The sequence below is a fragment of the Bubalus kerabau genome, chromosome 6 (genome assembly GCF_029407905.1).
Source record: "Bubalus kerabau isolate K-KA32 ecotype Philippines breed swamp buffalo chromosome 6, PCC_UOA_SB_1v2, whole genome shotgun sequence".
In the NCBI taxonomy this organism is placed as follows: domain Eukaryota; kingdom Metazoa; phylum Chordata; class Mammalia; order Artiodactyla; family Bovidae; genus Bubalus; species Bubalus kerabau.
In genome coordinates this window covers 98,454,869-98,479,942 of record NC_073629.1, presented here as the reverse complement: position 1 = coordinate 98,479,942, position 25,074 = coordinate 98,454,869, and the positions used below count along the sequence as shown (strand labels likewise).

At 37.3% G+C, this 25,074-nt stretch overlaps 1 protein-coding gene across 4 annotated transcripts in view; it reads right to left on the bottom strand.

Annotated features, from left to right (window-relative positions):
* SPATA6 (spermatogenesis associated 6) overlaps positions 1-25,074 on the bottom strand; it is a 160,172-nt gene that overhangs the window by 16,136 nt on the left and 118,962 nt on the right. For all 4 annotated transcript variants that reach the window (XM_055585959.1, XM_055585960.1, XM_055585961.1 and 1 more), the window contains one exon: positions 40-131. In XM_055585959.1, the coding sequence (XP_055441934.1) occupies positions 40-131 (92 nt within the window). The remainder of the gene's footprint in view (positions 1-39; positions 132-25,074) is intronic.

Sequence of the window (25,074 nt, the reverse complement as noted above, 5' to 3'; positions counted from 1 at the left end):
TGAGAAGATCTCTGTACACTGCATTAGTCAAGCTCATACCTATACTCTGGGTCACTGTCATAGGCAGAGTCTCTATATAAAAGACCTCTTTTCAGTTCCAGTTCATCTTCTTTCTCTGGGTCTCGCTCATCCTGAAAAATTTAAAGATTTCCATTAATTTATTTTATAATTAAAATTACACCCATGTTTCTTTGGTAATTGTGATCCCCCTCTCCCAATACAAGAGATTGAATTAAATGCTGAATTTCTTAGGGAAAGAAACAAAAAGGTAAATGAGAATTTATTATTCTGTTAAATAAAACTAATATAGCTTTTTTTCTGTTATAGTATCACTTACACTGTTTATCAGAGACTAGCACACAGATGTTTTTTGCATCAGTGAATGATTAGGAATGGATACTATGTCAAGATACATAATAAAATGTGCAGAAGTGATAGTTCATATACTTTTCCCTGGTGGCTCAGATGGTAAAGCATTTGCCTACAATGCAGGAGACCTAGGTTCGATCCCCGGGTTGGGAAGATCCTCTGGAGAAGGAAATGGCAACCCACTCCAGTACCCTTGCCTGGAAAATCCCATGGACGGAGGAGTGTGGTAGACTACAGTCCATGGGGTCGCAAAGAGCCAGACAAGACTGAACGACTTTCACTTCACTTCAAAAAGATTATACCTACGCTCTGAAAAATAAGTATTTGGAAAAACTATGCAGATATAAGCATTTAGACATACCAATGACCCCCCAAAGAAGTGACTTAGCTTTATTACTCATATGCCAAAATGCAGTAACAAGCCGTGAGAAGCGAAAACAAAAGCAAAGTAGTTGCAATCAAAACGCATGGCTCCTCCCACTCCAGGCAGCCTCTTCTTTACTCCTGATAGACCCACTCAAAGGCAGAAGAAAAAGAATTCTAAAGAGATAGCTTTTTTTGTAAACTATGTCATTCACAGTAGTGCTCTTATATATATTAACTTTATATAATTCAGTATCAAATATCTTTCTCAACTATTGAATAATACTCTTATTCTACAGTCAAATAGGCACAGAAATAGAACTGATGGTAAAGGAACTAGTAAGCACAAATAGACTGTTATAAGGATTAGTATTAATATGTTATTCTTCATTTTATGTAAGAAATTTGTTGAATAAAGATTATGAAGAAAAGTGATTTTAAAAATTTGGTGATGGCATGAAATTAATTAGGAAGAGAGCATTCAGTTAAAAAAAAGTAGGGACTTCACTGATGGTCCAGTGATTAAGAATCCACTTTGCAGTGCAGGGGATGCAGGTTCAATCCCTGGTCAGGGAATTAAGATCCCATATACTGTGGAGCAACTAAGCCCACGTGCCACAGCTACTGAACCAGCATGCTCCAGAGAGTCCGCATTCTGCAGCAACTGAAGCCCACGTGCTCTGCAGCCTGTGTGCCACAACTAGAGAGCCTACGTGCCACAACTACTGAAGCCCTGGGCACTCTGGAGTCCACACATCACACTAGAGAGTCTGTGGGAGGCAAGACCCAGCATGATGCAACAAAGATTGTGTGCTGCAACTAAGACCCAACACAGCCAGATGAATAAGTAAATAATGTAAGCAATAAATACTACAACAAGTTTGAAAATCATGGAAAATATGAACATATATTTAGAATTATTATAATTTCCAGGTGAATTGAGCACATTACCATTATGAAGCAACTCCATTTATTTCTATTAATGCTTTTTCCCCTGACATTTTTTGGTTTACTTTTAATATAGCTATAATAGTGCTTGGATGATAAGTATTTGTACTTTTATTTTCAACTTTTCCTTATATCTTTTTCTTAAATACTATATAGATGGATGTTGCTTACTTTTGTCCAGTCTGATAAATCAATGAAGAAGAGTATATACTATATTAATATCACAGAAAATGTTATTGCCAGTAGTGAGTACAAAAAACATTACAAGAGAAAGTGCAAGGAATAAAAGAAAAAATGTTTACTCATTTCTAGATCATATAATAAATGACATCAGAAATAAACATAAATCAATATTCCTTATTTAATTTTGTCAGTACGGTTGAAAAAATTTTTTGACCAGAAGTAATAAAAACGTAGACTGAATTTTAAAAGTTTTTGTATGAAAAAATACAGAACTGCCTTTAAGATCTGAATCTCAAATATTCATTAAATAACCCGTTTTGAGCTGAGGAGACATGGGTTCAATCCCAGGGTCAGGAAGATCCCCTGGAGAAGGGAATGGCAACCCACTCCAGTATTCTTGCCTGGAGAATCCCATGGACAGAACAGCCTGGTGGGCTACAGACTATGGGGGTCTCAAAGAGTTGGACATGACTGAGTGACTGAGCATACACAGCACACTTACTATCCTAGACTCTGAGGACAGAAAGATGATTAAGACATGATTCCTGCATATACATGAAATAAGATTAGTTTATTCTGTGAATATATACAAGTAGAATGGATCGACAGGTAGAATTATTATGAGATACAATAAAGGACAAAATGAAGAAGACCTTTCTAATAAATAGAACATTCTAAAGCCAGAACAGTGTCTTAAGAGGGAGTACGATCACAGTCACTAAAGCTATTTCTATAGAGCACTGATACCTATCTAGAACCAAGGAGTTCAGGGAGGGAAATTCTGCCCCAAGAAACAAAAAGACTATATAGCCTTCATGGCTATTCTTTTCAAATTTTAAGACTGTATTTTGGGACATTTATTATACATATGCAAACACATACATATCTCTTACAAGCATCCTTATAGGCTTTTTTTTTGAAGATTAAATTGTGAAAAAGCAAAGAGGCAACAAACAACACACTTTATCCAAAGCTATCAACTATGAGTAAAGCAAGTATTTGAAGAGATATATCAGTCTCATTAATGCCAGAAAAATTCAGTTCTGGGGCATGGAGGAGGGATTCCCTTCTTATTTCTCATCAACATTCCCATTTGCCCACATGTAAACACAGATGAATGACACCAGTATTTGCTGAGTTCCTTCAAGGTATCTAGGACTGAATTAGGTACTTCTCATATGAATATCTTGTAAGCCTTCAATAACCTTATAAAAAAGGCACTGAAACTTGGAAAAATTAATAACTTACCCAAAGATTCAAGTTATTAAGTGGCAGAGCTGGAATTTAAACCCAGATAATTTACATTATCTTGTCTGCTACAATGCAAATAAGTTGGGCTATAAAATAAAAATCTCCATTCTAAGCCATTAGATTATTCCCCTATATGAAAATTAAGGTCAAAGTCTTTCAGCTAATATCTATTCAGTTAGTTTTTTAAGAGGGTATTCTGTAATAATTTAACCCAGAAGAAACTTTTTTAGGAATTCCATTAAGAAAAATTTTTCTTTCAGCAAAAGTCATTAATAAAATGACACTTTATTAAAAGAAGCTGTGGGCTCTCCTTCCCTGAAACTGGCAGTAAGTTAAAGATTCTCTTAAGGTTCCTATCATTGATGATCACTATCTTACACATGCAACTGACATCATACTTAGAACAACCCTGGAACAAAGAAATAAAAGGTATCTAACTCATGCTTGCAAACTAAAAAACTTAGGACAAAAGAAGTTCAATACTCTAAGATAAAGCCACAACTAAAAAGGTAGTCATCTCACTCATTAAATAGTATTTAATAAATTATACACCATCATTCTCAAATGAAATTCTCACATATAGTTAAAATACTTACAAGATGTTTTATTGCCATCAAATTCAAAACATTATTTAAAATGAATTGTGTACAAGGATAAGAATTCAAATAGAATTTAACCATTAGTTCTAATTTGCATTATCACCCTCGACAATTAATGGATTTAAATTTCTAAATCATAATATAGAGAAAATTTAGTTCAGTTCAGTCGCTCTGACTCTTTGTGACCCCATGAATCCCAGCACGCCAGGCCTCCCATGACTCAAACTCATGTCCATCGAGCCGGTGATGCCATCCAGCCATCTCATCCTATGTCGTCCCCTTCTCCTCCTGCCCCCAATCCCTCCCAGCATCAGTCTTTTCCAATGAGTCAACTCTTCGCATGAGGTGGTCAAAGTATTGGACTTTCAGCTTCAGCATCATTCCTTCCAAAGAACACCCAGGGCTGAAGTCCTTTAGTTTGGACTGGTTGGATCTCCTTGTAGTCCAAGGAACTCTCAAGAGTCTTCTCCAACACCACAGTTCAAAAGTATCAATTCTTCGGTGCTCAGCCTTCTTCATAGTCCAACTCTCGCATCCATACACGACCACTGGAAAAACCATAGCCTTGACTAAACGGACCTTTGTTGGCAAAATAATGTCTCTGCTTTTGAATATGCTATCTAGGTTGGTCATAACTTTTCTTCTAAGGAGTAATCGTCTTTTAATTTCATGGCTGCAGTCACCATCTGCAGTGATTTTGGAGCCCAGAAAAATAAAGTCTGACACTGTTTCCACTGTTTCCCCATCTATTTCCCATGAAGTGATGGGACCAGATGCCATGATCTTCATTTTCTGAATGTTGAGTTTTAAGCCAACTTTTTCACTCTCCACTTTCACTTTCATTAAGAGGCTTTTTAGTTCCTCTTCACTTTCTGCCATAAGGGTGGTGTCATCTGCATATCTGAGGTTATTAATATTTCTCCCGGCAATCTTGATTCCAGCTTGTGTGTCTTCCAGTCCAGCGTTTCTCATGATGTACTCTGCATATAAGTCAAATAAGCAGGGTGATAATATACAGCCTTGACATACTCCTTTCCCAATTTGGAACCAGTCTGTTGTTCCATGTCCAGTTCTAACTGTAGCTTCCTGACCTGCATACAGGTTTCTAAAGAGGCAGGTCAAGTGGTCTGGTATTCCCATCTCTTCAGAATGTTCCACAGTTTATTGTGATCCACACAGTCAAAGGCCTTGGCATAGTCAAGAAAGCAGAAATAGATGTTTTTCTGGAACTCTCTTGCTTTTTCCATGATCCAGCGGATGTTGGCAATTTGATCTCTAGTTCCTCTGCCTTTTCTAAAACCAGCTTGAACATCAGCAAGTTCACGGTTCATGTATTGCTGAAGCCTGGCTTGGAGACTTTTGAGCATTACTTTACTAGCGTGTGAGATGAGTGCAATTGTGCGGTAGTTTGAGCATTCTTTGGCATTGCCTTTCTTTGGGATTGGAACGAAAACTGACCTTTTCCAGCCCTGTGGCCACTGCTGAGTTTTCCAAATTTGTTGGCATATTGAGTGCAGCACTTTCACAGCATCATCTTTCAGGATTTGAAATAGCTCAACTAAAATTCCATCACCTCCACTAGCTTTGTTTGTAGTGATGCTTTCTAAGGCCCACTTGACTTCACATTCCAGGATGTCTGGCTCTAGGTGAGTGATCACACCATCCTGATTATCTGGGTCGTGAAGATCTTTTTTGTACAGTTCTTCTGTGTATTCTTGCCACCTCCTCTTAATATCTTCTGCTTCTGTCAGATCCATACCATTTCTGTCCTTTATCGAGCCCATCTTTGCATGAAATGTTCCCTTGGTATCTCTAATTTTCATGAAGAGATCTCTAGTCTTTCCCATTCTGTTGTTTTCCTCTATTTCTTTGCATTGATCACTGAGGAAGGCTTTCTTATATCTTCTTGCTAGTCTTTAGAGTTGTTCAAAGTCACAAGGGTAAGAAGTTGCAGAGCTGGCCTTGAACTAGGTTTTTCTAATTCTATAAACTGCTTTTTATTGTAAGTATAATAGAGGATAACAAATTCTAAAGGGAAGATCACTTAAAAGAACACTTAAATGCTAACTTTGACATATTTCTGGAGGCAAAGTGTGGAAAAACATGGGTAATGGTTAACTTTATGTCAAATTGGATCAGCCATGGTGCCCAGATATTTGGTTAAACATTGTTATTGATATATCTGTGGGCCTTTTATGGCTGAGATTAACATTTATTTTTTTCTTTAAGATATAATTTTATTTCTGGTTATAGAAACAAATGCTAAGAGGAGAAACAAAATATCCCAGTCCACATCAACAATAGATAAAAGAACAGTTAAAATAATGAAACACAAAAAGGTAGAAATTTTAAACATTGTTATAGCTTTAAAACATTAACATCTGGTACAATTAGAAATCACATTCAGGTCTCAAAATTTTTTTTTAAAAGTATGACTCCCTATTTAAAAAAAAAAAAAAAAAAGAAAAAACTGTATCCCATTTGAAATGAAAACACAGGCCGGCTCAGCTGCAGTGGGTTTCCCCCTGCCCAGGTGCCGGGGTGTGTGAATTCCTCCTGGGTGCCCCAGAGCCCAGAGCCCACATGCAAATGGTGAAACACTCCCACCCAGTGTGCCAGGGAACCTAATTCCCAGGACTCTATAGGACTCAACTTTCTAAAGCACTGATGATAAAACATAATGTGAAAAATAGTCACCGTAAAAAACAAACAAACAAACAAAAAAAGAACATCAGCCCCCTATTAACATCCCTCCCCCACAAATGACCTTTACAGGAAAATTCTCAGTCAGATAAGAAAACACAATTCGTGCTGGGTTTATCCCTCGCCCGTGTGTGCCCAGCTACCTGGGGTCAGAGTCGGACTGCAACCGATAATCAGGGATGCGCTTTCCTCTCTCCTCCCCATCCCTGTCCTGAAGCAGAAATCAAGCTGGGTCAGTAGCCCTCGACTAGGTACCCAGAAAGCCCATCTTGGAAGAAAGCTGGAAGAGGAGGAGAGAGGGGCCAGACTTAAAAGTGCTTAATTGTTAAATCCTATTTTACTTAAAAAAATTTTAAGTAAAAAAAATTAAAAAAATTTTTTTGGACAAGTTAACCCAGAAATTTAGAGGCTATGGTCTTAAGAGGCCACAGACCTGGTTGAATATCCTTTAGGCCAGTTAACTTCATGCACAAAAATTCCCTTTTGGAGTCACAGGCCTTGTTGAAATTAACACTTAAATCATTGGATTTGGAATAAAGCAGACTGATCTCCATAAAATGGGTGGGCCTCATCTAGTCAGCTGAAGGCCTTAATAGAACAAAGACTGACCTCCCCTCAAGAAGGAATTCCACCAGCAGACTGCCTTTGGATTTGAACTATAAACTCTCTGCTGAGTATCCATCTGACTGACCATCAGACTAACCCTCTGCAATCACATGAGCCAATTCTTTAAAATTTCTTTCTCTCTCTGTTATACACACACACATACACACACACACACACACCCCTCCTGTTTCTTCTGTTTCTCTGGAGAATCCTAAAACAAATGAGAATAAGAAACTCCTGATGCATATTACTTGGAGCCTTTAGCACTTCATTTTCAACAATGGACAGTACAATCAGATAGAAGATTAACAAGTAAACAGAAGACCTGAGCAACACTATAAACCAGCGAGACCTAACAGACATCTACTGAACACTCTATCAGACAACAGAAGAATATACATTCTTCTTAAATACAGGAAATTCTCCAAAAGAGACCATATTATGTTAGACCCTAAAATGAGGCTCAAAAAATTTAAAAGGACTAAAGTCATACAAAGATTTTTCTGGCCACAATAATTAGCTAATTAAATCCATTATTAAGAACTGTCAAAGATGGGCTTCCTTAAAACATTTAAGAAATAAATAATCTTACAAAGACTCTTTCAGAGAATGGTTGGTAATATTTTTCGACTCATTTTTATGAGGCAAGTGAAACCCTGAGGAGGACACCACAAGATAGGAAACTTACATACCAAGCACTATCATTAATTTAGATGTAAAAATCTTAGGAAAAATATCAGCAAATTGAAACTAGTGACATGTTTTTTAAAAATTATGACAAGAATTCTGTTCCAAGTATCCAAGTATGGTTTAACATCTGAAAATCAAGTAATTTACCACATTAAAGTAAGGAAAAAAGCATATAATTATCTCAATAGATACAATGTAGTAAAATTCATATATTTATAATTTAAATCTCTTAGAAGATAAGGAATATAAGAAACTTCTGTAACCTGACAAAGCATGCTCACAAAAAGTCTACATAAATCATCACACTCAATGTTCAATAATGATAGAAAACTTTCTTTGGATGGCAAATAAGCCAAGCCTTTTCTATCACCACTTCTATTGGACACTGGAAACCCTAGAAGTGTAATAAGGCATAGATAAATAAATAAAAGAAATAAAGATTAAAGAGGAAGAAATAAAATGTCATTATTTTCCGATTTTATGATTACACATAAAAATATCCAAAATCTACCATCTATTAACATTAATATGTGAATGTAAGGTCATCACTGGATACAGATAACTATACAAAAATCTATTCTAAGAAATCATCATACCAAGAATTAATAGACAATAGAATTTTAAAAGATACAACTTATAATAACATAAATATCAGACATTAAGGAATAAATCTATTGAAATACATGCAAGTCTTCTAAAATAAAAATGACAAAATTGGAAGAAATAAAAGATCAACATTTATTTTTAAAGTCACCATCTTTATGAATTAGAAGATTCAATACTGGTAAGATATCAGTTCTCCTCTAATCAAAGCACAGATTTAATGTAATCCCAATCAAAATCCTAGCAGGGTTTTTAAAACTGACAAGTTGACACTGGAATGCAGATAAAAATACAAAGAACCAAGAATAATCATAGCAATCTGCAAGAAAGAATAAAGCTAATGGACTTATGCCATAGGATATCAAGTTATTATAGACTTCCAGAAATTGAGAAAGTATGGTATTAATACAAAATTAGACAATTAAATCAATTAAATAGAAGAAAATTCAGAAACAGACTTATGTATCTAAACTCCCAATGGAACAGAACAGAATCCAGGACTATCTCCAAGAACTTACAGTGAGGAAAAGAAAGGCTGTTTAGAGAAAGATGCTGGATCATAATCATATGAGGATAAAATGAATCTTGATCCAAATCTCACATTATATATACAAATCAAATCCACATGCATTGTTGATTTAACGTGAAAGGCAACATGATTAAAGATTTTATAAATAGGAGAATATTTTTAGAACCATGGTTAGCCAAAGTTTTCTTACATGGGGTAAAGCAAGTGCTAACCAAAGCATTAACCAATGTACCAATGCAACTGAGCTACATTAAAGTAAGAACTTGTATTCCCAAAAGGACTCTCATTAAGAAAACAAATATGCAAGTTACAGATTGAAATATATTCATAATATAAAACATGCCCATCAGAAAATGTCCAGGAATGAAAACAAAAGACCTTAAGAGACACATGGCAACAGAGAACAAGTCTAATGTGTCTAATGTGTGCTCTTTGAGAAGCTCTATAAATGTCAAACAGTAAATACAAAGAAAACCACACATAAGTGTGTAATATTTAACTGCTAAAAATAAATTACAAAGAAAAAATATTTTAAGAATTGCCAGAGAAGGGAATTCCAGGAAGATGTTACTGGCACTGTGGTGGATAGAATAATGGTTCCCAGTGATATCCAAGCCTTAATTCCCAGAACCAGGGATTATGTTACTGTGGATTGTACAGATTTGAGGTGGCTGCGTGGGCGCAGGAGGGCCTAGAGGAGCTATCCCACGTTGAAGGTCAGGAAGGGCGGCGGTGAGGAGATACCCCTCGTCCAAGGTAAGCAGCAGCGGCTGCGCTTTGCTGGAGCAGCCGTGAAGAGATACCCCACGCCCAAGGTAAGAGAAACCCAAGTAAGACGGTTGGTGTTGCAAGAGGGCATCAGAGGGCAGACACACTGAAACCATACTCACAGAAAACTGGTCAATCTAATCACACTAGGACCACAGCCTTGTCTAACTCAATGAAACTAAGCCATGCCCGTGGGGCAACCCAAGACGGGCGGGTCATGGCGGAGAGATCTGACAGAATGTGGTCCACTGGAGAAGGGAATGGCAAACCACTTCAGTATTCTTGCCCTGAGAACCACATGAACAGTATGAAAAGGCAAAATGATAGGATACTGAAAGAGGAACTCCCCAGGTCAGTAGGTGCCCAATATGCTACTGGAGATCAGTGGAGAAATAACTCCAGAAAGAATGAAGGGATGAAGTCAAAGCAAAAAGAATACCCAGCTGTGGATGTGACTGGTGATAGAAGCAAGGTCCCATGCTGTAAAGAGCAATATTGCATAGGAACCCGGAATGTCAGGTCCATGAATCAAGGCAAATTGGAAGTGGTCAAACAAGAGATGGCAAGAGTGAATGTTGACATTCTAGGAATCAGCGAACTCAAATGGACTGGAATGGGTGAATTTAACTCAGATGACCATTATATCTACTACTGCAGACAGGAATCCCTTAGAAGAAATGGAGTAGCCATCATGGTCAACAAAAGAATCCAAAATGCAGTACTTGGATGCAATCTCAAAAACGACAAAATGATCTCTGTTCGTTTCCAAGGCAAACCATTCAATATCACAGTAATCCAAGTCTATGCCCCAGCGAGTAACGCTGAAGAAGCTGAAGATGAACGGTTCTATGAAGACCTACAAGACCTTTTAGAACTAACACTCAAAAAAGATGTCCTTTTCATTATAGGGGACTGGAATGCAAAAGTAGGAAGTCAAGAAACACATGGAGTAACAGGCAAATTTAGCCTTGGAATATGGAATGAAGCAGGGCAAAGACTAATAGAGTTTCACCAAGAAAATGCACTGGTCATAACAAACACCATCTTCCAACAACACAAGAGAAGACTCTATACACGGACATCAACAGATGGTCAACACCGAAATCAGATTGATTATATTCTTTGCAGCCAAAGATGGAGAAGCTCTATACAGTCAGCAAAAACAAGACCAGGAGCTGACTGTGGCTCAGATCATGAACTCCTTACTGTCAAATTCAGACTTAAATTGAAGAAAGTAGGGAAAACCACTAGACCATTCAGGTATGACCTAAATCAAATCCCTTATGATTATGCAGTGGAAGTGAGAAATAGATTTAAGGGCCTAGATCTGATAGATAGAGTGCCTGATGAACTATGGAATGAGGTTTGTGACATTGTACAGGAGACAGGGATCAAGACCATCCCCATGGAAAAGAAATGCAAAAAAGCAAAATGGCTGTCTGTGGAGGCCTTACAAATAGCTGTGAAAAGAAGAGAAGGGAAAAGCAAAGGAGCAAAGGAAAGATATAAGCATCTGAATGCAGAGTTCCAAAGAATAGCAAGAACAGATAAGAAAGCCTTCTTCAGCGATCAATGCAAAGAAATGGAGGAAAACAACAGAATGGGAAAGACTAGAGATCTCTTCAAGAAAATTAGAGATACCAAGGGAACATTTCATGCAAAGATGGGCTCGATAAAGGACAGAAATGGTATGGACCTAACAGAAGCAGAAGATATCAAGAAGAGATGGCAAGAATACACAGAAGAACTGTACAAAAAAGATCTTCACGACCCAGATAATCACGATGGTGTGATCACTCATCTAGAGCCAGACATCCTGGAATATGAAGTCAAGTGGGCCTTAGAAAGCATCACTACAAACAAAGCTAGTGGAGGTGATGGAATTCCAGTTGAGTTCTTTCAAATCCTGAAAGATGATGCTGTAAAAGTGCTGCCCTCAATATGCCAGCAAATTTGGAAAACTCAGCAGTGGCCACAGGACTGGAAAAGGTCAGTTTTCATTCCAATCCCAAAGAAAGATAATGCCAAAGAACGCTCAAACTACTGCACAATTGCACTCATCTCACACGCTAGTAAAGTAATGCTCAAAATTCTCCAAGCCAGGCTTCAGCAATACGTGAACCGTGAACTTGCTGATGTTCAAGCTGGTTTAGAAAAGGCAGAGGAACCAGAGATCAAATTGCCAACATCCGCTGGATCATGGGAAAAGCAAGAGAGTTCCAGAAAAAACATCTATTTCTGCTTTATTGACTATGCCAAGGCCTTTGACTGTGTGGATCACAATAAACTGTGGAAAATTCTGAAAGAGATGGGAATACCAGACCACCTGACCTGCCTCTTGAGAAACCTGTATGCAGGTCAGGAAGCTACAGTTAGAACTGGACATGGAACAACAGACTGGTTCCAGATAGGAAAAGGAGTACGTCAAGGCTGTATATTGTTACCCTGCTTATTTAACTTATATGCAGACAGAGTACATCATGAGAAACGCTGGACTGGAAGATACACAAGCTGGAATCAAGATTGCTGGGAGAAATATCAATAACCTCAGATATGCAGATGACACCACCCTTATGGCAGAAAGTGAAGAGGAACTCAAAAGCCTCTTGATGAAAGTGAAAGTGGAGAGTGAAAAAGTTGGCTTAAATTCAACATTCAGAAAACGAAGATCATGTCATCTGGTCCCATCACTTCATGGGAAATAGATGGGGAAACAGCGTCAGACTTTATTTTTCTGGGCTCCAAAATCACTGCAGATGGTGACTGCAGCCATGAAATTAAAAGACGCTTACTCCTTGGAAGGAAAGCTATGACCAACCTAGATAGCATATTCAAAAGCAGAGACATTACTTTGCCAACAAAGGTCCGTCTAGTCAAGGCTATGATTTTTCCAGTGGTCTTGTATGGATGTGAGAGTTGGACTGTGAAGAAGGCTGAGCACCGAAGAATTGATGCTTTTGAACTGGGGTGTTGGAGAAGACTCTTGAGAGTCCCTTGGACTGCAAGGAGATCCAACCAGTCCATTCTGAAGGAGATCAGCCCTGGGATTTCTTTGGAAGGAATGATGCTGAAGCTGAAACTCCAGTACTTTGGCCACCTCATGCGAAGAGCTGACTCATTGGAAAAGACCCTGATGCTGGGAAGGATTGGGGGCAGGAGGAGAAGGGGACGACATAGGATGAGATGGCTGGATGGCATCACTGACTCGATGGACGTGAGTCTGAGTGAACTCCGGGATTTGGTGATGGACAGGGAGGCCTGGCGTGCTGAGATTCATGGGGTTGCAAAGAGTCGGACAGGACTGAGTGACTGAACTGAACTGAACTGAACTGTACAGATTTGATTAAGGTTAAGGATCTTGATAAGAGGAGATTACCTTGCATTATTTGGGTGGACCCAATCTAATCAATCATATGTGAGAGTTGGACCCTATAGAAGGCTGAGTATCCCTTGGACTGCAAGGAGATCAAACCAGTCAATCCAAAAGGAAATCAACTCTGAATATTCACTGGAAGGAGTGATGCTGAAGCTGAAGCTCCAATATTTTGGTCACCTGAGGCGAGGAGCCGACCGTCTTTTCTCAATTGGAAGAGACTCTGGTACTGGGAAAGATTAAGGGCAGAAGAAGAGGATGACAGAAGATGAGATGGTTGGATGGCATCGCCGACTCAGTGGATATGAGTTTGAGCAAACTCTGGGAAACAGTGAAGGACAGGGAAAGCCTGGTGTGCTTCAGTCTGTGGGGGTCACAAAGAGTCGGACAGGACTTAGCAACTGAACAACAACAATGTAATCAAATGATTTGTTAAAAGCAGAGAAACCTTTTATGGCTATGGTTAGACAGAGGGAAATGTGACTAAGAATAAGGATCAGGGAGATGGAATTGTTCCTGGCTTTGCAAATGGAGGAAAGTGGCCACAAGCCAAGAAATGTGGGTGGTTGCCAGAAGCTGGAAATAGTAAGGAAATGGGTCTTCCCTGGAAACTCTAGAAAGAAAACAGATACCTTGATTTTGGCCCCATAAGACCCATTTTAAAACTCAGGTCTACAGAAATGTAAGATAATTAATTTCAGTCACCAAATTTATGATAATTTGTTATGGCAGCAAGAAAAAACAAATATACAGAGGTATAAATCACCTCATAAGAACAAATAGAAGTTGTTTTGAGGTTAGATGGAATAATTCATGGCAGACCAATGCTATTGCTAAAAACTAGAAAAGCCAGAAAAAAATAAAAATTTACATTTTTTAAACATATTAGGTGCAGAAACAATGAAGACTAGAGATACTAAAATTTCAGAGGATAGAATCTTTCAAAAGTGGACTAATGATCTATAGCTCTATTTTTCCTCAAAGCATTTATACATTCTGAGCATGGACAAGAGGTGAAGAATCAGGGCTTATATTATGACAAGGGTCGCTGCTGTGACACAGAGAAACTAACAAAGCTTTTGATGGCTATAGGGAAATGGAGTGATGAAACTAGTGATGAAACTGACATACAGCCAGTTTCTCAATCATGACTTCTACTGATTTATAAAGCTGTATGGGACTGCTAGGTAGATAACTCAAAAGTATCTGAAAAGTAGAGCAGATATTAGTGCAGTATTACGGTGCTTAAGAAATAAAGATATACCAGGGCAAGAAGCCTTGAAAATACAAGAAGCAAAATCCATAGAAGTAATATTGACATTTGAGGAACTGTATTCTTAACCTGAAGACTCAACAATCTGGACTAATGAGGATAAAAAAACTTGGTCCTGGCTTAAGCACAGGTTATTTCTGGGGGACAGAGCACCCAGCAGAATTGTTTCATGAAACACACTAGGCTAGAGAGGTAAAACTGAAGACTCGAAGAGCCTCAAACACAGAAAAGGTCCTTATTAAGGTATTTACTAGATTTTGAAGGTGTGCTAGGTATAAATCAGGTAACTTCAAAATAACAAAAGAGTTTCACTCAAAAGCTCAGGTGGGGGAAAGAAAAACCACAGGGGGCCAATTTGAGAACAGTGAAATTGGAAAAAGTTTTCCTACTTCCATAGTGATGAGTACAAATGGTTTACAGTAAATTCTGAAGGGGCTGGAGCAGTCTGGGATCCATTAACTTTCAAAACTAACATCCCAAAGTCACCTGTCAAGATAAAACTTTACACTGAATAAAAACATCTGGGAAAAGAATCTAAATTGATCAGGGAAATAAAATTAAAATAAGAAAAATTCTATATAAAAGTTGGAAAGAGAAAATCAGGAAATCTAAATTGCCATATTTTCAAACAAATGACCAAAACAGAAAAAGAAGAGCTCTCAATCTACAAAGTTAGAAAAGTAAATCTAAATCATATGTCCTTCTAAAATTTAAGGAAAAAATAAATTTGCACACACACAAATCATCATAAGTGGGTTAAGCTTCATAAAGTTTTTTAAGAGGGGGGGAAAAAAGACCAAATAAGAGCCCTCGACAAAAGCATGCCAGGAAAGATATGTTTGCAAAACAGATAAAAAATATTAAATTATCTATGCCCTCATGACAGACAGTTGACTTACCAAGAGTAAGTGGTCTTACAGGAGAACAACACAGAAACTTCTACATCTTTTATGATCTAGCCTTGGAAGTCATACATTATAATTTCTGAAACAGTCTGTTGTTTACACAGATCAGCCCTATTCAGGCACAGTGGGAGGAAATCACACGTTAATCACTTACACACGGAACTAACACTAATTGAAGGATAGAAGGGACAGAGTATAGTATACAATATGTTCTATGACAAGGTAGGTAAGTACAATTGTTCAAAAGTAGATGAGATAAAAATGTGGAAGGCATATGTTTTAAAAAAAATTAACTGTTTTTGGGTCATCTTTGGTGGTAGTTTGTTATTTTTGTCCTGAGAACATTTTGCTGAGAAAGCAAACAAGGACTTGTGTTATATTCTTTTTATATTGTATGTTTTATCTTATATATATGTATATTTTTATATTCTCTGGTATCTTTGAGAAATGAGACTTGATGTGGGAAATAAGGAGACACATATAAGATATACTGCATTGGCCATAATGCTCGTTTGTTACAGAAAAAAATCCTAAACAAACTTTCTGGCCAACCCAATAAATTAAGGGGAAGAATCTGTGATCCTAATTTAGAATCTGAATATATGAAGTATCATTTGTTTAAAAATATGTCTTTTCTAGTTCTGCCCGATGAAAACACCTAAAAAACAATGACCAATTCTGTAGCATGAACACCACTAGCACACAAGTTTTGTTCTGAAAATATAACTGCCCATCAAAACAAACTAGAATTTCTTAGAGAAATGGCTGCCATCAGATCTAGGTGAGGGAATGTGCAAGACGAGCCTGGAACTGTTACAGCCTACCAAGGTCACATCCAAAAGACTTGGGAGCCAACACGAAGAGCTTCCCATTGCCCAAAGTTACGCTCATTAAATAAATACTGTAACTCCACTTATATGCATTAATCACATATAATGTATATGTGTTTGTGTGTGTCTGTGTATGTGTGTGTGTGTGTATATATATATGTATATATATAAAATCCAAAATACACAAAGCTCAAATTGTTAGAACAGGGAAATTAAAATAAGCAAATTACAATGGGAGATTTTTAAAAACTGTTCTCTCAGTATCTGATAGAATTAACAGACAAGAAAAAATCAGTAAGGATAAAGAAAAACTGAACCATATTAACAAACCTGACCTAGTTGTCAAGAACACTAAACTCAACAAAAAGATATTATGTGTTTTTTTTCTAAAATGCACTTGGAAGAAAAATGGACCACATATTGAGCATAAAAGAGATCTCAAAAGTTTCAAAAGACTGAAAACTCACGTGTATTCAAGCTACAGTAGAATGAAGCAAAATTTTCTTAAAAAAGAAAAAACAGACTCTTTCCACACCAAAAATGTTTGGGAATCTAGCAATATACTTTTAAATATCCGAAGGATAAAAGAAAAATTACAATGGAAATGGTAGCAAAAATATGACATTGATTAGATGGTTATGAAATCTATAGTTTTAATTAAATACATGTAAGCAACAGTTAGAACTGGACATGGAACAACAGACTGGTTCCAAATAGGGAAAGGAGTACGTTAAGGCTGTATATTGTCACCCTGCTTATTTAACTTCTATGCAGAGTACATCATGAGAAACACTGGGCTGGAAGAAGCACAAACTGGAATCAAGATTGCCAGGAAAAATATCAATAATCTCAGATATGCAGATGACACCACCCTTATGGCAGAAAGTGAAGAGGAACTCAAAAGCCTCTTGATGAAAGTGAAAGTGGAGAGTGAAAAAGTTGGCTTAAAGCTCAACATTCAGAAAACGAAGACCATAGCATCTGGTCCCATCACTTCATGGGAAATGGATGGGGGAACAGTGGAAACAGTGTCAGACTTTATTTTTGGGGGCTCCAAAATCACTGCAGATGATGATTGCAACCATGAAATTAAAAGACGCTTACTCCTTGGAAGAAAAGCTATGACCAACCTAGATAGCATATTAAAAAGCAGAGACATTATTTTGCCAACAAAGGTCCGTCTAGTCAAGGCTATGGTTTTTCCAGTGGTCATGTATGGATCTGAGAGTCGGACTGTGAAGAAGGCTGAGTGCCGAAGAACTGATGCTTTTGAACTGTGATGTTGGAGAAGACTCTTGAGAGTCCCTTGGACTGCAAGGAGATCCAACCAGTCCATTCTGAAGGAGATCAGCCCTGGGATTTCTTTGGAAGGAATGATGCTAAAGCTGAAACTCCAGTACTTTGGCTACCTCATACCAAGAGTTGACTCACTGGAAAAGACACTGATGCTGGGAAGGACTGGGGGCAGGAGCAGAACGGGATGACAGAGGATGAGATGGCTGGATGGCATTGAGTTTGAGTGAACTCCGGGAGTTGGTGATGGACAGGGAGGCCTGGCGTGCTGCAATTCATGGGGTCACAAAGAGTCAGACACGACTGAGCTACTGAACTGAACTGAACTGATACAATAGGAAAAAGCCTAAATTTCATGATGTGAATAATCACTGAAAGTTTCTAAGAGAAAGAACAGCAAATTAACTGCAAAGAAAGAAGGAAGTGATATAGACCAAAAATTAATAATGTAGGAAAAATATATACAACAGAGCCAATAAAACCAAAAGTTGATTTTTCAGGGGAAAAAAGTAACAAATCTCATTATTCCTTTGTAAGACTGACTTCTCAGTTGCTTATAATAATCTCTAATTTATTATCATCATATAAAAGTGATTTTAAAAAAAGAATAGCAAACATTATTAAACACTTTCTATATGCCTGTGCCATTCTAAATATGTTATATATACCAATTCTACTAATACCAGAAACCTATCAGGAAACTGGAATAGAACAGTACTTGCTGAACAGACTGGTTCCAGACAGAGCCTCCATAAAATAGCACACAGTCCTAGTTGCAGGCATACAGTAGCAATTTATTTATTAAATTTGTTAAACTTACTAATAAGCTTCAAAATTTTAATATTTAAACCATACTATTCCCTGGAAAATCATATACCCTTCTTGATTTATTCTTTCATTATATTATTTTCACAAATCTCACTCTAAATTGTCATTCTTTCCACAAGCCAACTGACTACTTAATGCTATCAAATTCATTTCCTAAGAAAAACACTGATTATATACTGATCACACAAGAAGAGGTTGCCAGTTAGCAGTGGGTATATGTGCTTTGTTTGGACCACAAAATGTTTTGTTTTAATGTGAATTAAAGACAACAAATTTATATAAAAATGAATACTTTTAAAAAATAATTGGAAGATCTGGCAACATTGTGCCTGAATTCCTATATGGCAACACTTTTATCTAGAGCTGAGTAGTGGTTTTCTCATCCAGAGAGGTTACAGACTTTCCCTATTGGTCACAGTACTCAACACCTACCCTAACTCTTGAATGCATCTGACTCCATGACTCCTGGATTTCAGGATAAAAGTCTATGCTTCCTATTCTGTTTTTCCCACAATTTGGCCCAACAAGAACCTTTCAGTTTAACTGGATTATACCTCACAGTTTCCAGAATGAGTTTTATGTAAAAACATGAATTTCTAGACAGTATAGGCTGATAGGATTACATCACACTCTTATTTGTGCCAAAGGCACCGGAAATTGGGGTTTCAGATGCTATAACAGAAGAACTGGGGTCTTTTTGTTGAAATGATTTTAGATTTTCTTGAAAAAATGTTTAAGTCAAAATGTCGAGAGTCTTCTCCTTACTCAACTGGGTTTTATTTCCAACGGGATCTTTCATGATCACTAACTTTCATTAACTTGTTTGAGACGGGTTCTCTTCATTTGTAAATGATTGTCAAATTTCTGATACAATATGTTTTACTCTCCTCTCTATTAATAAAACATTTAAGGATTTATGAAGGACCTTTTTACTGCCCCAGAAGAGGTTGATATTTAAATTCTTTGTGAAATAAAAACTTTTTATTTACTTTAAAAAATTCTTTGTGATGTAATTTTTTAAAAAACCCCAAAAACCTAATGTTTGTATTCAAGACGGTATAGCTTTGTCTGTGAGTCTCTTTCAGGCAGGACCAACATGAACTTTGGCCTGATCTGTATTTAGGGAGTGTGTTTTAGTGCGCAGTTTGCAACGTGTGCCTCTGGTATGCTGCTGTTTGTTTCTGAACATGGATCTTGTGTTTGCATGTTTCCACATGTTCATGCTTAGGCATATTGTTAGATATATGTATAAGATTGTATGTATTCTTAGAGCTTAGTGTTCAAGATCAAAGAGTATTAATATAAATTTAAATCTTGGCTCCAATCATCCTAAGTAGCTATGTGACCTTATATGGAAGTCATAACTTTTCAGAGGCTCAGTTTCTCATCTGTGAAATAGTACTTCTTAATAGTACTCACTTTGTAAAATTATTATGAGGATAAAATGGAATAATAAATACATGCATGGTGTCTGGCCATGTGAATGTTTAATAAAGTTATTATTCTTATGTAACCAATTTCAGTTTTTCTCTGGAAAAACAATAACATTTCCTACTTATGCTTTTTATTCTTATTCTTCATCATATACTGTGCCACACTACTTTTTTAATCTTTCATATTTTTTTTTGGTTTAAAAATAATAACTGAATTACATAAGTTCCTTATGGAAAACTTGATTTCACGAAAATATCCCCAGTGCTTTGCATAGTCCAAGCAACAGAGGATGCAGATACTTGATGAAAATGTTCAATATATACCACAAGAAAGAACTGAGGCAAAAAAAAAAAAAAAGAATAATTTGAAGAACTTGTGTTCAGACTGCTCTTAATGTAAAACAATTTAAGATACTGAGATTTAGTATACCATGTAAGTCAACATGAGCAACCTTACTGCCTTCCACTCAAGAAAGGCAGGCCAGGGACAAAGACAAATTAAAGGAATTAAAAGAAGTGATGCTAAGGTCTTTTACTTTCGAGTAGGAAGGGGCTGTTTGTGTGTGTATGTGTATGTGCATGTATATGTATACTTACATTGCTTTTGTTTAAAGGCATTAGAAAGCTGCTTAAACAACACTGTGAGTAGTGCCAAGATTCCTGAGGGGAGGGGTGAGTTAACAGCCTACAGCTGTTATTTTCCTAGGGGCATTTGTGAATTCTGAGAACAGAACAAAAAGTTGAGAAAAGCATGCTTTGTCACAGGTCCACTGCTGGAGGACAAACCAACCAGCAGTGTTTTGGCAGTCTTACTATGTTGGACAAAACTGAAAATCCGAGAGGCCAAAACTCAATGAGACACACTGGGTGCAAAACCGTGTTGACGGGTCCTCAATACACTTGCAGAATATCTGAAACTGTACAGGGTGAAGGGACGAAAAGCTCCGCAAAAGCCTCTGAAAAGCAGAAAGAGTTTTCTGCTATCTTGCCTGAGAAGATGAGCATTATAAATAGTACCTATGAGAACGAAGGGACTTCTCAGGTAGCGCAGTGATAAAGAATCTGCCTGGCAATGCAGGAGACACAAGAGATGTGAGTTTGCACCCTGGGTCAGGAAGATCCCTTGGAGTAGGAAATGGCAACCCACTCCAGTATTCTTGCCTGGAAAATTTTATGAGGAGCCTGGTGGGCTACAGTCCACGGGGTTGCAAAGAGCTGAACATGATTGGGTGGCTGCTCATGTATTCACGTGAGCAGGAAGGGGTCTGTAATCACACCAACTCTCAGGTAGAAGTCAGAAGGACTGAAAATGAAGAATTCAAAAGGTTTTTAGTTCAGGATGGGGAACACATGTATACCTGTGGCGGATTCATTTTGATATTTGGCAAAACTAATACAATTATGTAAAGTTTAAAAATAAACTAAAATTAAAAAAAAAACAAAAAAACAAAAGGTTTTTAAAAAAATATTTAGAGAAAAATTACAAAGATGAAGAGTTCTTGTACACAGGAATGTCACCCTTCATCCAAGTTCTCTTAATGTTAACATCTCATATAAGTAGAGTAAATTTTGCAAAACTAAGAAATTAACATTGTATACTATTATCTAAACTACAGACTTTATTTGGATTTCACCAATTTTTTCAATAATGTACTATTTCTGTTCCAGGATCCAAAATAGGATGCTGTGCTGCATTTAGTCATCGTTTCTCCTTTGTTTCCTCCAATCTGTGATAAGTTTCTGTGCTCTCTCTTTCTCATGATTTTGACATACTAGTCAGCTATTTTGTACAATGGAGACGGCAATGGCAAGCCACTCCAGTACTCTTGCCTGGAAAATCGTGTCCAGCTTTTTGTGACCCCATGGACTGTAATCTGCCAGGCTCCTCTTTCCACGGGATTTTTCTCAGCAAGGATACTGGAGTAGGGTGCCATTTCCTCTTCTAACGCAGAGATCAAATCTCTGTCTCCCACATTGTTAGGTGATTCTTTACCACTGCGCCACCTAAATTATTATTTCTTTTTTCCATGTTCTATTCTTAGACATAAATCAAGCCCAGCCCAAGAGCAAGAGGAGAATTAAGCTCTATTCCTTGGAGTGGGCAATATCAACAACTATTATTTAGGATTCTTCTGTAAGGAAGATTGGTCCATTCTCACCATTACTCATTCATTGTTTCACTTACATCAGTGTGGACTCATGGATATTTATTTCACTGTCTGGATTATAATTCAATACTAACGCTATTTATTTTGTTGCTCAAATTATTCAAGAAATGGCCAGTTGGGGGGCTCATTCAGGTTGCTCCTGTGTCCTTTAGATATGCCCCTATTTCTCTTACATTTTGAACAATTCATCACTTTCCATAACGTAAGATGTTCCAGGCTCTACCCTGAGAATTAACTATCCCTCCAAGAAAAAAGGCCTGTTGATTTTTATAGAAAATAAATATTCAGAAATAATAGGTATTAGATCTGGGAGCTGGGTATGCTTATTGCTATTGGGTTGTCACTCCCTCTAGGCCCTTTCAAAGGGTAAAGACAGGAAAATACATGAGTATACTAACACATGTATACTCATATCTATAACTCTGAATTAATCTGTCTGTATATATCAAAAAAAACCGTGAATGAAAATTGTCATCTCAGACTCTAATCCAGCTTCAGAGTTCATTCTAGCTTTATCCATCTTGTTTCTTTGTAACTTCTTTTTCTGACAGTGAGAAACCTGGTTGTTTTATCCACAATTTATTTACTTATTTGTCCAACTCTCATATAAATGTAAAGCATTTTCAGAGTTGTAATCCATATCACTGTGTAAAGCACATTTATCTACTAGAGCAAGGGTTGGCAAAAAGCTCCCAGGGCAATTCTGGCCCTTTGCCTGTTTTGGTATGACTGATAACTGAGAGTAATTTTTATATTCTTAAATGACTAGGTGGGGAAAGACAGAATATTTCATGAAAATTTCATGGAATTCACATTTTAGTGGACATGGATAAAGTTTTACTGGAACACAGTCATGACCATTTGTTTATGTGCTGTCTATGACTGCTTTTGTTCTCTATTAGTAGAGTTGAGTAATTATATGACAGAGATCCCACAGCATACACACAGAAAATAATTACTATCGGACTCTTTCCAGAAAAAGTTTGGTAATTTCCAAATAAGAATAGAGTGATCATGTAGTTCTTTTTGGCTTTAGCTTTACAGTATCCAGCCAAAATACCATATTTCAAAGTTATTTAGATAAGCTAATTTAAAGACAAGTCTTATAATTTTAATACTGCTAGTTCATTATAATCTACATTAAATCTTCAAGTCAACATCACACTTTAAATTTTTATATAATAAATTTAACTCTTTCTAATGTGCATTAGAAGAGTAAAATATTCTGTGTCCCCCCACCAAGTCATTTAAAAATATAAAAATTACTCTCAGCTATCAGCCATTTTCCTAGGAGTTTTGACAAATATATTAAGTCATATATCAGTCATACCAGTATATTAATCAGTCCCTGCACCCTAAAAATTCCCGTGAGGCAAGTTTCTTTGCAGTTAACAGCTTCTGTGTTTCCTAACCTTTGCTATTTTAACAATGTCATATAAATAAAATCATACAATGTGTAGCTTTGGGGTTCTGGCTTTTTACATTTAGCAAACTAAATTTAAGATTCATCATGTAACATACATTAATAGCTTACTCTTTTTTATTGCTGAATTGTATTCCATTGAATGGCTGTACCATAGTTTGTTCACTATTCACAATTAAAGAACATACTGTTTTTGGAAATGATGAATAAAGTTTCTATAAACATTCATATACAGGTTTCTGTGTGAAGACAGGCTTTCAGTTCACTTGGGTAAATAGCTAAGAGAAGGACTGCTGGGTAATATGGCAAATAGGAAAAGGAGTTCGTCAAGGCTGTATATTGTCACCCTGTTTATTTAACTTATATGCAGAGTACGTCATGAGAAAGGCTGGACTGGAAGAAACACAAGCTGGAAACAAGATTGCCGGGAGAAGTATCAATAACCTCAGATATGCAGATGACACCACCCTTATGGCAGAAAGTGAAGAGGAACTCACTTTGATGAAAATGAAAGTGGAGAGTGAAAAAGTTGGCTTAAAGCTCAACATTCAGAAAATGAAGATCATGGCATCTGGTCCCATCACTTCATGGGAAATAGATGGGGGAACAGTGGAAACAGTGTCAGACTTTATTTTTCTGGGCTCCAAAATCACTACAGATGGTGACTGCAGCCATGAAATTAAAAGACGCTTACTCCTTGGAAGAAAAGTTATGACCAACCTAGATAGCATATTCAAAAGCAGAGACATTACTTTGCCAACAAAGGTCTGTCTAGTCAAGGCTATGGTTTTTCCTGTGGTCATGTATGGATGTGAGAGTTGGACTGTGAAGAAGGCCGAGTGCCGAAGAATTGATGCTTTTGAACTGTGGGGTTGGAGAAGACTCTTGAGAGTCCCTTGGATTGCAAGGAGATCCAACCAGTCCATTCTGAAGGAGATCAGCCCTGGGATTTCTTTGGAAGGAATGATGCTAAAGCTGAAACTCCAGTACTTTGGCCACCTCATGTGAAGAGTTGACTCATTGGAAAAGACTCTGATGCTGGGAGGGATTGGGGGCAAGAGGAGAAGGGGACGACAGAGGATGAGATGGCTGGATGGCATCACTCGATGGACGTGAGTCTGAGTGAACTCCGGGAGTTGGTGATGGACAGGGAGGCCTGGCGTGCTGTGATTTATGGGGTCACAAAGAGTCGGACACGACTGAGCGACTGATCTGATTTGATCTGATGTTTAAACTTACACAAAAGTACCTTCAAACTGTCCTCAAGAGTGGCTGTAAGTTTAAGCATTCCCACCAGCATTAAATGATAATTCCTGTTGGTCCATATCCTTGACAGTATTTTGGGGATTTCTTTTTAGGGAGGCACTGGGGGATAGTTTCATTTAACAAATTCTAATAGGTGTGTAATAGTATCTCAGATTGTGTTAATTTGCATTTCTATAATGACTACTGAGCATCTTTTCATATGCTAACTGGATAAAATGTCTGTTCAGATCATATGCCCAGTTTTAATTTTATTTATTTTTTTATTGTTGAGCCTGAAGAGTTGTTTTATATATTTCAGTTTTGGATACAAGTCCTTAATTATATATGTGATTTGCAAATATTTTCATTCAGACAAGGGTTAATCTTTCTATTCTCTTAACAGTGTCTTCATAGAGCAAAAAATTTTAATTTTAATAACATTTATCAGTAACTTGCCTTTTCCTTTATAGGGCTTCCCTGGTGGCTCATATGATCCCTGGATCAGGAAGATCGTCTGCAGAAGGAAATGGCAACCCACTCTAATATTCTTGCCTGGAGAATCCCAAGGGCACAGAAGCCTGGCAGGCTACAGTCTACAGGGTCACAAGAGTCAGACATGACTGAGCGACTAACACTTTCACTTTCCTTTTCCTTTATAGACCACGTGTTTGATGTCGTATCTAAAGTCATT